We start from the raw sequence: 14,427 nt of genomic DNA, 5'->3' as shown, positions 1-14,427 counted from the left end.
ATCTTATTTAATCCTCACAATCGTATATACTGACTGGTTCTGCTGCTCAATCCTTCCTGCCCTCAGCTCTCCTAAACAGGTCTTAGCTTAAATGTCATCTCATCAATGAGTCCTGCTCACTCAGCCCAGGTTGTTGCCTTCACATTATACTATCTCTTTCACAGATGGTATCCCAATTTGTAATTTTGTTTAAAATTTTCTTGCTTATTGGCTGCCCCCTCCTCCATTGTAAGCTCTGCAAGCACACAGGACTTTTCCGTCTGGTACATCCGTGTGTCTCCAGCCCAAGGTGTGGCACATGATAGGTGCTCATCAAATCCTGGGTCATGGAGTTCCCTTGTGGTGTGGTGGGTTAAGGACCTGGTGTTGTCACTGCAGCAGCTCTGGTTGCTGCTGTGGTACAGTTTCCATCCCTGGCCTGGGAAATCCCACATGCTATGGATGTGGCCAAAAAACAAACAAGCAAGAACACAAATATTTGGTGAATGGGAGACCAAAGGCTTAAGCATTACCCCAGTTTTGCAGATTAAGAGGTTTAAAGAGTCTAAGCAGCTTGTTAAAGTCTCTTGGCTCCTAATCACAGAGTCAGACTGGATTGCTGGTATATACTTCTTCCCAGGGAAGGTTTGGTGGGTCACAGCAGTCTTGGGCCACGGCCTTGGATGGGGCCAAGAAAAGCAGCTATCAGAACAGAAAAAGCAAATGAAAACTCCTGCCCCCTGGGTGATGAGTCAGAAACGTCAGCTCCTCAGAACCAGACAAGCTCTGTAATTATCGCACTGTAGACACCTGGCAGAGGCGGCGCCCACTGGCCGTCTGTGCAGGATGGCACAATGTGCCTCGTCGGGCCCCTTCCCCCCGGGGTCCCCGCAAGCCCAGAAGCTCAAACGGGACTTGTGGTCAGAAGCGGGTGAGAGGATGGAGTGTGCTGGGCTTTCTGGGAGGCTGGAAGCATCTAATCATATACCCAAGGTGTGGCTAAATCAAAATAGATATTTTAAACCTGCTGTTGGATGGGGACATCCTACAAGGCCAGCTTGAGAGAGGTAGTGGTGTTCAGAGAGAGGGGACCCAGGGGAAATCTGACAAGGGAGGAGCAAAGAACACATGTGAATTCCTAACACCAGAGAAGACACCAGAGTTTGCACTTTCTTGGGAGTTCCCGCTGTGGCATGGTGGCTTAAGGATCTGGTGTTGCTGCAGCTGCAGCATAGGGTGCAGCTCTGGCACAGATTTGATCCCTGGCCCAGGAACTTCCATATGCCACAGGTGCGGCAGAAAAAGAAAAAAAAAAAAGAGTTCACACTTTTTGGGGAGCCTGACCTACATGTTCCCCAGATGGAGCCCTGCTGACACCCCATGAAACTGATTTGAGATATCTGACCTGCAGAAATGTGAAATAATAAAATCATGTTGTTTTAAGCCACCAAATTTGTGGTGATCTCTTTCTCTCTCCCTCTTTTTTTTTTTTTTTTTTTTTTCTTTTTTTCTTTTTAGAGCTGCACTCTCAGTCTGAGCTGTAGCCGCTGGCCTACACTGCAGCCACAGCAACATGGGATCCAGGCCGCATCTGCAACTTACACCACAGCTCATGGCAACGCTGGGTCCTGAACTGAGTGAGCAAGGCCAGGGACCAAACCTGCATCCTCACAGATGCTAGTCAGGTGCGTTTCCGCTGAGTCACGACAGGAACTCTGATCTCTTAAAGCAACAACAGGAAACTTTGATAGGATTGAAAGTAAGCTACTAAGCAAAATATGAGACAGTGTGTATAGATGTATGACTGGGTCAATTTGCTGTACAGCAGAAATTGACAGAACAATGTAAATCAACCATAATTTAAAAAAAAAAAAAAAAAGGAGTTCCTATCATGGCACAGTGGTAACGAATCAGAATAGGAACCATGAGGTTGCAGATTCAATCCCTGGCCTTGCTCAGTGGGTTAAGGATCCCGCGTTGCCATGAGCTGTGGTGTAGATCACAGACATGGCTCAGATCTGGCGATGCTGTGGCTGTGGTGTAGGCCGGCAGCTGTAGCTCCCATTAGATCCCTAGCCTGGGAACCTCCCTATGCTGCGAGTGTGGCCCTAAAAAAGCAAAAAATAAAATAAAATAAAATAAATTAAAAAACTGCAAGGCAAATACTCCCAGTGGTACCTGACTGATCTAGGAGGTACTTGGAGTCACGTTACATAAGAGGACGTTATCTTCTCTGTCTTCTTACTACTTTCCGATTATATCAAGCAGTTATGGTCCTGATCTGTTTGTTTGTTTGTTTGGCTGTGGCATGCAGCAGCTTTATGTGGGATCTCAGTTCCCAGACCAGGGACTGAACCCGGGCCACAGGAGTGAAAGCTGAGAGCACCCAATCCTAACCACTGGACCACCAGGGAACTCCATCCATTTCTTCTCCCCCTGCCCCCGATCATTTTTTAACACCTATGTATCTGTTGTTAACCTTTCTTAGTTAGGAAAGAGCAGTCCTAGGGCTCAAAACCTCCTGCAAACAACCATTTGAAATATGCATTTAATAACATTCTTATTTTTAATCATATCTAGTTTTTAACTGGGTCACTTATGACAAAAAATGTTGATCTTCAATTTACTTTATAAATTTGTAGTTTGAAATAAATTGTATTTATTTTTTCTTTTGAATGAATGCATTTATATTAAAAAAAAAAGTAGATTTAAGGAAAAATGTTCAGTGAATAGTGCAGGATGTACACACCTACCAGCAAAAAGCGTGTAGACGAGGTATGGGCCATAAAGCTTAGGATACACTGGCTTAGCCGTAGGTAGATAGAGAACTGGGCTTCTGATGGGATTTAGCAGGTATTTGACGGCCCAGTATCTGAAGGTCCTCCCTTTGTCTGGAGAATTCCCTTCCTTCTGAGTCTCTGGTTGGTTTGCAAAACTTACCTCCTACTGTAAAAACAGACAATACTGGAGTTCCCATCGTGGTGCAGCAGTTAACAAGCCCGACTAGAATCCATGAGGATGCGGGTTTGATCCCTCACTCAGTGGGTTAAGGATCCGGCCTTGCCGTGAGCTGTGGTGTAGGTCGCAGATGCGGCTCGGATCCCTCATTGCTGTGGCTCTGGCATAGGCAGGTGGCTACAGCTCCGATTAGACCCCTAGCCTGGGAACCTCCACATGCCGCGGGAGCGGCCCTAAAAAGATCAAAACAAAACAAAACGAACAATACTGACAATGCCTGCTAATCATCTCCCAGCCTCCCTTGCAGTGAGGCCAAGGTCATGTGACCCAGACATCATCAATCAGATGCACTGTGCCTGGCTTTGAATCTAAAGCTGTAGGGGTAGGAATTCCCTGGTAGCTCGCAGGGTTAAGGAACCAGCATTATCACTGCTGTGGCTCGGGTTCGATCCCTGGCCTGGGAACTTCCACAGGTCTAGGGTGCTGCCAAAAACAAAAAATAAAATTTTAAATTAAAAAACTTTAAAGACATATGGGTGGCACGGATACAGATCAAGTCCTTGGTATAAGTGCCACCACCTTGTGTGGTTTCCTTACCAAAGAGTGTTCTGAGAAGAAATATGAGGCAATGGGGGTGGGGCTGGGGGTAGTGACCTGATTTCCTTTTAATAAATTCCTTTTCTGTGTACATTAGCCAGAGACACTGTTGCTTGCAGCTAAGGACCCTGACTGACACTACATTTGGGTGCTACAAGCCACAGGCACAGGTGGCAGCACAGAGGGCAGCCGGGATCTGCGGTTCCAGCCTGGGAAGCAGGGGCCCTGGCTTTGCTATTGCAAAACATTTGGTTTACACCAAGGTTTGGCAAACGTTCTGTAAAAGGCCAGCTAGTAAATGTTTCACATGTGGGTCCGTATGGTCTCTTTTTCGGCAACTCAACCCTGACTTTGAAAGCAGCCTTGAGCAATATGCAAATTAGCAGGTGGCTGCAGGCCAGTAAAACTTCGTTTACAAAATCCAGTGGTGGGCTGGACATGGACCACGGTTTAACCCTGGTTTAAACTCTCCCCTAATCCGTACCAGCCAGTGACCGGTGAATGTTCTCAGTTTCAGAAAAACTTGTAGAAACACATCAGGATGTTGCCAGGTTCACCTTCACAGAGGCTTCAGTAAGCCGCTACAAGAAGTCGATCACTGGCCAGGATGGTTCATTTAATGACCAAAATGGAAGATAGCATGGCTTTACTGAGGTTCTTTCTGCCCGAGGCTTGTAATCTAAACTGGTGGAGCATCTAATGGTCTGGAGATTTACAGGGACAGGCAAGTCCAGTTCTAGCCAGAGGCTGGTAAACTTTATTTGTAAAGTAAAATTGTAAGTATTTTAGGTGTTACAGGCCACATTAGGTCTTTGCGGCATATTCTTCTCTGCCTTTCTTATAATGTTAAGACTGAAAAAGCACTCTTGGCTTGAGGGCCACAAAAAAGGCAAGACTTTGGCCAGCAAGCCAGTAGTTTGCTCCACCTGGCTCTAGACTAAAGATCCATGTTGCGGAGGCAAAAAGCTGAGCAGAAGAGAGGATACATGGGATTCAGAAAGAGACCTTCCAGGCAGAGGACCAGCCTGGGGACATAGCTTGGGTCAAGGGCTGGGAGGCAGGAATTCTCAGGTTCAAAGATGAGGTCCACTTTCTATAAGACAGGAAAGCAAACACCACCCAGCTACTCTGTCACTGGATTCCTGAGTGTCAACATTTGTGTGACAATAAATGTTTGTTGTTTAAAAAAGCAATCCAGGAGTTCCATCATGGCTCAGTGGTTAACGAATCCGTCTAGGAACCATGAGGTTGCGGGTTTGATCCCTGGCCTCTCTCAGTGGGTTAAGGATCCGGCCTTGCCGTGAACTGTGGGGTAGGTCGTAGACAGCTTGGATCCTGCATTGCTGTGGCTCTGGTGTAGGCTGGCAGCTACAGCTCCGATTAGACCCCTAGCCTGGGAACCTCCATATGCCGCAGGAGCAGCCCTAGAAAAGGCAAAAAGACAAAAAAATTAAAAATAATAGTAATAAAAAACAATCCAGGAGTTCCCATTGTGGCTCATCGGTAATGAACCCGACTAGTATCTATGAGGTTTTGGGTTCAATCCCCCGCCCTGCTCAGTGGGTCAAGGATCCGGCATTGCCATGAGCTTTGGTGTAGGTCGCAGATGCATCTCGGATTCTGCATTGCTGTAGATGTGGTTTAGGCTGGCAGCTATAGTTCAGCTTCGAACCCTAGCCTGGGATCTTCTATATGCTGTAGGTGTGGCTCTAAAAAGCAATAAAATAAAATAAAATAAAATAAAATAAAATAAAATAAAATAAAATAAAATAAAATAAAATAAAATAAAATAAAATAAAATAAAATAAAATAAAATAAAATAAAACAAAATAATAAAATAAAATAAACCCACGATCCAGATAAGATCTCTGATGTGCATGGCCTTGCATGACCAAAGGAACTGAGAAGTTCCTGAGCCAATCCGCCCTGAGATTCTTCTGGGAAACTAGGCTTTGTGCCCACAGGAACGGGGAGGGGGCCCTCCCCTCCATTGCCTTAGATCCAGAGGACTGTGGCCTAGAAAGATCATCCCAGTGAGTGGAACCCAGGGCCCTGCTTTGACCAACCATGGATCTTACCCCCACCAGGGAAGGAAGTTTCTGGTATTTGTAACCGCAGTGAAACTTGGGCCATTGGGCATTGATGCTCATTCTGCTCATCTGTTTTCCAAAGCGGACCGTGTAGGCATCCTCTTCCTCTCCCCCAGCCCATAGGGGGTGCATTTGCGAGTATACGACTTACCTTTTAGTCACGGGCTGCTGGGCCACAAGAAGCCACCCTGGGCCCGACAGAGAGGATCGCTACACATCACCAAGCGATCCTGGAGTGATTGTGACGTCGGGCTGTGGACCTCCTGGGAAGGGGTTCCTGCATTTCCTGAACGTCTAGGAATGGCTTAACTTCTGAGGAAGTTGTGCCTGCACGTTCGGCAGCAAAGGGATGGGCTTCGTTGCCCGCCTCCCTGTCGATGCCCTCTTCCCTTTGCTGAGAGTGTGGTTCAGGAATCTCTCCCGCTCAGAGGAACGGGAATCTGCCTCCCAGCTCAGAGGTCCATGCTGGGCGCGGTCATTCACTGCTAAGTCACCTCTGCCAGTGACAGGGTGAGGTGTGAAAACTGCAGTCCTCAGGCTAACGACATCAGGAAGACTTGGCTGAAGGGCTTCTGCGGAATCTCTCTTGTTCCAGACGAAAGACCTGGAAAAAGTCAGTTCCCCTCTTACCTGATTAAGCCAGGAGATGGCAACGTTCTCCTTGAACCAGAGTCCTGAAAGTTTTGCAGGCCACGCACATTGGGCGGTGACTCTGCCATCGTAGCCTAAAGGCAGCCACACGCAGTATCAAAGCTGACAGGCACGCCTGGGTTCCAATAAAACCTTATTTATGGACAGTGAAACTTGAATTGCCTCTAATTTTCATGTGTCACCAAGTATTCTTCCTTTTAATGATTGATTTTTTTCGAAATTGGAACTCAGATGCCTAGATCGGAGCAGGGATCAGGTTTCTCATGACGCACCTAATACAATGCTTAGGCCTTCATTTGAGCACGAATATTTGGTGAATGAATATTTACAAAATCCTTGTGACAAATTGACTCTTTTATCATTATAAATATTTATGCCCTCAACAGTGTGGAACACCTAAATATATAAAGCCAACATGAATAGAGGTGAAGGAAGAAGCAGACAGCAATACAATAAGAGTAGGGGGCCTCCATACTCCAAATGGATAGATCATCCAGACGGAAAATCAGTCAGGAAACATTGGATTTGGTCTACACTTCAGACCCAGTGGACCTGACAGACGTACCCAGAACACTGCATCCCCCCAGCAGCAGAATAGGCGCTCTTCTCAAGTGTACGTGGAACATTCTTCAGGGGAAGACTTATGTTGGGCCACAAATAGTAGCTTAATTTCCTGATTGGAAGAAATAGGAAGAGTGGACTGCTCTGGGGTGCCCACCAGCTACCCGCCCCAGGGACAAAAGCCAAAATAAAACTAGAAACACAAAGAAAATGGACAGTGGCCCCTGAAGGTTTTCGTTTGCAACCCCCGAATGTGGGTCTTCAAGAGAGACAGAGGGTTTTTTGCTACTTTGGGCATTCCTTAGGGAAAAATTCAAGAGCTCTCTCGCGCTCTCTCTGGTTGAATTTTTCTTTTTTCAGGAGAGTATGCTATTATGATAATTTTATTTCCATCATCACCCAACTCTTTAAAGCAGGAGTCTTTATTAAAGACAGACAAGGAGTTCCCGTCGTGGTGCAGTGGTTAACGAATCCGACTAGGAACCATGAGGTTGCGGGTTCGGTCCCTGCCCTTGCTCAGTGGGTTAACGATCCGGCGTTGCCGTGAGCTGTGGTGTAGGTTGCAGACGCGGCTCGGATCCCGCGTTGCTGTGGCTCTGGCGTAGGCCGGTGGCTACAGCTCCGATTCAACCCCTAGCCTGGGAACCTCCATATGCCGCAGGGAGCGGCCCAAGAAATAGCAACAACAACAACAACAAAAGACAAAAAAAAAAAAAAAAAAAGACAAAAGAAGGAGTTCCCGTTGTGGCTCAGCAGTAACGAATCTGACTAGGAGCCATGAGGACACGGATTTGATCCCTGGCCTCGCTCAATGGGTTAAGGATCCGGTGTGGCTGGATGTGGATGTGAGCCATGGTGCATGTCGCAGACGCGGCTCAGATCTGGCGTTGCTGTGGCTGTGGTGGAGGCCAGCAGCTGCAACTCGGATTTGACCCCTAGCCTGGGAACCTCCATATGCCATGGGTGCAGCCCTAAAAAGACAAAAACAAACAAAAAATAGAGACAGAAGAGGACTGGCGACAAAACCGGATCGAACCGAAGCCACAGCAGCAACTTGAACCACAGCAATGACAACACCAGATTCTTAACCCACCGAACTCACAGGGAACTCCTAAAATTCTTAATGATATTTGGACAAACAGCCCCACATTTTCATTTTGCAATGGCCTCTGGGAAATGGCCCCTAGCCTGGGAACGTCCATATGGTGCAGGTGTGGTGCTAAAAACACAATAATAATAATAATAATAAATCAGCAGGGGGGTGAGACATCATCCCACTGTGATTCCTTCATGGCTCACTGTAAAAGCCACACATTATTATCTCTTTTTCTTGTCCTTTTTTTTTTTTTTTTTTTTTGTCTTTTTGCCTTTTCTAGGGCCACTCCTGCGGCATATGGAGGTTCCCAGGCTAGGAGTCTAATTAGAGCTGTAGCCACCAGCCTACGCCAGAGCCACAGCAACTCAGGATCCGAGCCACACCTGCGACCTACACCACAGCTCACGGCAATGTCAGATCCTTAACCCACTGAGCGAGGCCAGGGATCGAACCCTCAACGTCAGCTAGTCGGATTCATTAACCACTGAGCCACAACGGGAACTCCTACACATTATCATCTTGATGAGAGATCAAATAACCCCCTGCCACCCAACACAACACCTTCTTACCCTAGACACTGTCACTGGGAACATTAGAGTCTGTTGCTCTGGGCAATTTGGTTTTAAACTTTATTTTTCAATGTACAGTTTCAGATTATACAAAACATAGAAAATGGACTACTTTAAAGGCACATTAAGTAGAAAGTCTCTAACTACTCTAAGATCACATTTGTCCCCAAAACAAGATTCAAACTTTGCCTCTAGGCCCTTCCTCGCACCACCACCGCCCCCTAATATATGAAACTAGCCAACCTCCTGTATTGTAAGTCACCTTTCAACTATTAGCGAGTTTAGTAATTCCCACCCAGGCAGATTTTAAATGATGCTACAGCTTCTATTCAAGCTACCATGCTTAGTGTGCTTATGTGTGGGCTTGGGGGTCTAGGTTTCTTCACCATCAGCAAATACAGAGCATCCTAGGACTTCATCCTGTGATTAGGGATACACACAGGTGCACAACCCATAGCAGACAGTGTGGGGCCGGGGGGGGCGTCTCCAAGTCTCCCATATTCAGGTATGAGTATTTACATCCATGCCAAGCAACAAATCAAGCCTTCTCCAAACTCACTTGAACAGAGTCCCAAAGTAATTTTAATGCAAGTAACAAAATGAGTTAGTCTGTCTCCATCCATAGCCCCTCCATGAAAGAATTACAGTACTTTATAAAAATGTCCTAAAATATGCAAACTACAGTTCCCTCAAAGGCAGTTATTACCAGTAATATATTTGGTCCTAATAGCTGCTTCTAGGATGTCTCAGCTAATCTTCTTTGTTGTTGTTCTTGAATCACCAGTCAAAAGCACCAAGCTAGAGCTGAATCTACAGACGGGGTTTAGAAGACTGGGTATTTTCTCACTCATGCCGTCGCCTCTTTCCCACTTCTCTGGGGCACGTCATGACATGGGGGAAACGGCAGCTCTCCTGTTTCACAAAACCTTGGCATCGCAGATACATGTGGGCACTGAGTGCTATACACCAGTGGAGACCAGCCAGGTCATTTCAGATACCCATTCTGAAGCTTTTGGGGGAAGGAAATTCATGCATGGCTTGGGAATAAGACTTTCCAGATTTCCGGTTCTAAGGGGTTTTGTTTGTTTCCATTGTGGCTACAAGGGAACTATAGGAAAGCCACCTGAGTTGAAAGCTTGGGGAACCCAGACCCACTTTCCTCCATGAGGCTTGCATAGCATCCTGCCAGCCCCAGAGGTGTGACCCAGAACCTGCCTAAAGACAGTTTTCCGTTGAGGCAGGAGGTGACCATTTGTCCAGCCTCTGGCCCCTTGTCCGCCTGTACTGTGCTGGTGGCCCCTCTGTGGGGAGTGGGTTCTGTCTCAGAAGTATGTTTGGATTTGCTTGTCCCTGTGTTTTCAGAGCCCTGCGTAGTTCTTGGAATGCAGTAAGCACTTAATATCTTGTTGAAACTGAATGAATGAATGAATGAGTGCATAGGCAGATGGAGAGGAAACTCAACCCTGAGCTAAAGAGGTGTCCACGGTGGCCCTAAAGTGACTCGAACCAGGTATTTCCCCAGCTCCCCTGGAACTAGGCTGATGGCAAATCTTCACTCCACTGAGCAGGTCATTTCCACGGCGCCAGAGCTGACACGCACAGATGGGTCCCAGGCACACCTCCCAGCGGCAGGCTCACCACACACGAGGAAGAGGATGGTGAGCTGCAAAGAGCCTCTTCCTTCGGCACTTGATGGGGCCACCACACTGCCACACACCTCACCATGTTGAGTACCAGCTTCCCAGAGGCTCAGAATCGCCGGCAGCCTATCCCTGGACCCTGGCAGGCATCCCCCAAGTAGCTCTCATGCCGCGACCATTGGGGATCCTCCCACGGCCCGGTCACTGTGGGGACCCCGGGCCCATCCGAGGGAGGAAGTGGTCTCTGGCTGTAACACTGACAGACTACAGCCCCATTGGCGCCTCCGCACAGGCTACGTGGAGTGACATTTCAGCAGGTCTAAATCCCCCAGGAGCTTTGAAAAACAGGCAGGCATAGAGCAGCCTCCCTCCCACCCCATGGGCCTCTCTCCTGAATCCTTGGTTGTGTTCTCTGCAGCCTTCAGCGCTGTGTACAATTCATTTTTCTAATTGGCTTTTAATTTGTCTCCTCCGTTAGAGGGTGAGCCCCTCAGGGAGAGAGACCGTCTCGACAGTGCCCGGCACAAGCATCCCATGATTTATGCTGATGGATGGATGGATGGACGGAAGGATGAATGATGGGTGGTCCTCGGAGGCTCCAGAAATGGTTAGCAGAGGCCAGGCAGCCTTAGAAGGCAGAGGGCTTCTGAGTTGGGAGACGATGGAGGCTGCACCCCCCAGGGTGTCTGGCTATGGGAGTACAAGGCCTGGGGCTGGCGTGTGGGTGGTCCAGATGTGAGCAGCTGTGGACGAGACAGTGAAGGACGAACTGCTGATGGAGGCCAAGGTTTGGGCCTCCGGTGGGGTCTAGACCATCTCCCCATCTCCACACAATAAGAGCTTGAGCATTTACGAGGCAGCTCTGTTCACTCGGTCCCGGGACCGTGGCCCTCAGCTGTAAGGCATCTGGGTGTCACTGAGGAGCTTATTAGAAATGCAGGTTCCTGGGCCCCAACTCTGAAGACTCTGATTCTGCAGGTCTAGGGAGGGGCTCCGATAGCTTGCATTTTACAAAGTATTCTAGGGATCACATGTTGAGATGAGGACGAGCCTAAATCTGACCCCCCGGTTAAAGATCACCTCTCCTAGGCAAGCAGGTGACACTGACAGCTAATTTGAGAGGCACTTTCTGGACCTGTAGGAGGGTTAGGGGGTCTGGTCTGGATGTAGACAGAACACTGGGGGCTACACCTCTTTCTAAAATGGAACGTGGCTAAACAGCCAAGGTTTCCTGCCTCACCCAGACCCCCTCACCACCCTCCGTTACTGAGAGATTTGGGAAGGGAAGCTGACGTCAGGGGGGCCGATTGTGGCCCAAACCTAGGGGGAGATGTCCCCCGAGTCCTCGCTTTCTTGGCCTCTTGCCATATCACAGGACATCCCCGTGGTTAAGAAAGATCTTGCTGAACACCTTTGGACGTGAGCATGGCTGGATTTCTGGCTTTGTCGTACAGAGGCTTTCGGCGGGGCGGGAGCTCTGAATTCCAGCCTTCGTTGTCTGTTCTCTGATCTCAAGAATGCAAAACCTCTTCACTTCTTTTTGCCTTTCAAACGAAACAGTGTTTGGAGTTCCTGCTGTGGCTCAATGGTAACGAACCCGACTGGTATCCATGAGGACGCGCATTCAATCCCTGGCCCTGCTCTGTGGGTGAAGGATCCGGCGTTGCCGTGAGCTGTGGTATAGGTCGCAGACACGGCTCAGATCTGGCATTGCTGTGGCTGTGGTGTGGGCCGGTGGCTACAGCTCAGATTCAACCCCTAGCCTGGGAACCTCCATATGCCACAGGTGCAGCCCTAAAAAGCAAAAAAAAAAAAAAAAAAAAAAAGGAACAATGTTTGCTAGAAAAACCACACACAAAAAAAATGGATTATATACAAAACGGTTATCTGAAGGTGGATTTTGTGCTGCAGTGAAAGCGACCCAGCTCCTGGGCTCTATTTGCGCTTCCTCAGTATCAGGTACATGAGGCCACTAATGAAGGTGAAAGCAAAGGCCACCCAGGCCAGGATGAAGGAGTAGCCATAGCTGCCGTCCAAGGTCGAGGCATACAGTTGGGGGTTGCCGTCGTGAATGTCTTTGCGCCGGTCTGTGTAAATGGAAGCTGCAACCATGACACACAGGCCTGTTGGAAGAAAGCCAGGGTCCAAATGAATGACAGACTACAGCACGCACTGAGGACCCGAGGGGACGATGGCAGAGCCCTTCAGCTTTTACTATCAGGAGGTATTTATTTTAGTCTCTTGGAAAGCTGACAACTATTATTTTGGGGCAGAATACTGCTGCCTGCCCTGGAGCCATTTTCCTCCCCACCCCACTTTTTTTTTTTTTTTTTTTTTTTTTTGGTTTTTAGGGCCAAACCCATGGCACGTGGTGGTTCCCAGGCTAGGGGTTGAGTCAGAGCTACAGCTGCCAGCCTACACCACAGCCCCAGCAATGTCAGATCCGAGCCATGTCTGCGACCTGTTCATGGCAATGCCAGATCCTTAACCCACGGAGTGAGGCCAGGGATCGAACCCGCATCCTCACCGATACTAGTTGGGTTCTTAACCCACTGAGCCACAATGGGAACTCCCTCCATCCCATTCTTGCTACCTGAACCCAATGTTATCTGGACAGCTAACTACCCAGCCAGGAGGGTCATAACTGGTCCAAGCCATGGAACAGACAGGCAAGAAGTGGTTTGCTCTGCAGGGCACATAAGGTTTCTGTCACAACTACTCAGCTCTGCTGTCATAGCATGAAAGCTGCCATGGACAATGCAAAAACAAATGGGTGGGGCTGTCTTCCAATAATATTTTATTTGCAAAAACAGCAGTGAGCCAGATTTGGTCCATGGGCCATAGTTTGCCAACCCCCTTGGCAATCTTGTTCCTATTCATTTGTTATAGTCTATGGTTCTAGGTATTCCAGTTCTGGCCACAGGAAATTCTTCAGGTAAAAATATTACTCCCTGAAAAGAGGGAGCTGAGGGAGGAGAAAGCATTTTTTATTGCTGTGTGTCCCCTTGCTTACTGCTTTAGAAACAACTAGGTCAGGATGAATGTCTGGAGCTACAGCAGCCTTTTTGGGGTCATGAGGAGGTCATTGCTGTCATCTTCCAACTCTGAAGGCAACAGCGTGGAAAGATGGAAAGAATAGGGTCTCTTGATGATGCTGAGCTGCCAGATCAACTCTAGGCACCTTCCACCTTCAAGCTATTTGTTATATAAAAAAGGAAAGTTTTTTGTGGCTAAAGTCATAGTTAATTGGATTCTTCTCTTACTTGCAGCCAAAAGCAACCTCACTGAATCACCAACATTCACAGACATTAAGGGCAGGAGGAGGTTAAGGACCTGGTTTTTCTTGGGGAAGCCTATGCCTCTCCCCTCTGTACCAAGAGGGCACATTCTAGATGGCACCTCCTGCTTACCCTACAGATCCCAGCTCCGGCCTCACGTCTTTGGGACAGCTTTCCTGACCCCCAAACTAAACCCAAACTCTGAAGCATAAAACATCCTGCCATGGCACAGCAGCCACCTCTCCCTTCCATGTCCCCATCTGCCACATGCCTCTGGCTTCCACGCATGATCAGCTGGGAAGGGAGTGCCGATTCCAGGAAGCCCCCTGTTTTACTTACATGACATGAGCTGGATGATGGAGGTTAAGACAAACCTCTCTCCCTGCTTGAGGCGGAAGAGCTGGAGCACGAAGATCAGAAAGGCGATGCAGCAGAGGATGGTGGACAGGATCATGGTGGCCTGGACCGCCTGCACCGTGGAGAACTCTGTGGGGGGAACAAAGGCGGGATGGCACGTCTGAGGACCACAGACCACCCGGGCCCCTCAGGTGCACAGTGACAGCTCCAGAGCAGGGATGATAGGAGGCCAAAGGGCACCAAGCTCCATCTGCACAGAATGAGCACAAGGGCAGCCAAGGAGTCCTGCCCACACCCTCCCCCCAGTGTCCATGTGTGCACTTGACCAGACGATCAACGTCCTTCTCCGGAAAAGGGAATAAGAACCACTTGCTGTGCTGTCTTCCCCATCTGGGTTTTGCCCTCAAATGCATGGCTCATGGTCAGGGGTTTTTTGTTTTTTTCTTTTTAAAGCCGCGCCTGTGGCTTATAAAAGTTCCCAGGCTAGGGTGTCAGGTCAGAGCTGCAGCTGCTGGCCTACGCCACAGCCACAGCCACGCGGGATCTGGGCTGCCATCTGTGATCCACCAGCGCATGGAAACATTGGATCCTTAACCCAGTGAGTGAGGCCAGAGATCAAACCTCCATCCTCACAGAGACGACAGTCAGAAT

The 14,427-nt window shown here is 48.5% G+C and overlaps 1 protein-coding gene across 5 annotated transcripts in view; it reads right to left on the bottom strand.

Annotated features, from left to right (window-relative positions):
* Window positions 1-8,538: 8,538 nt before the first annotated feature.
* EMP2 (epithelial membrane protein 2) overlaps window positions 8,539-14,427 on the bottom strand; it is a 42,862-nt gene continuing 36,973 nt past the window's right edge. For 3 of the 5 annotated variants that reach the window (XM_021086641.2, XM_085015786.1, XM_085015787.1), the window contains exons 5-6: window positions 13,759-13,905; window positions 8,548-12,264 (exon numbers count right to left, since the gene is read on the bottom strand). In XM_021086641.2, coding sequence (XP_020942300.1) covers window positions 12,077-12,264; window positions 13,759-13,905 — 335 coding nt within the window. In that variant the 3' untranslated portion in view covers window positions 8,548-12,076. 5 annotated transcript variants of the gene reach the window in all.

This window comes from Sus scrofa, chromosome 3 (assembly GCF_054392235.1).
Source record: "Sus scrofa isolate SSC_HxYL_T2T_F1_AM1 chromosome 3, Sscrofa_HxYL_maternal_Yorkshire_Landrace_v2.0, whole genome shotgun sequence".
Taxonomy (NCBI): domain Eukaryota; kingdom Metazoa; phylum Chordata; class Mammalia; order Artiodactyla; family Suidae; genus Sus; species Sus scrofa.
This window is presented reverse-complemented; position numbering and strand designations above follow the sequence as displayed.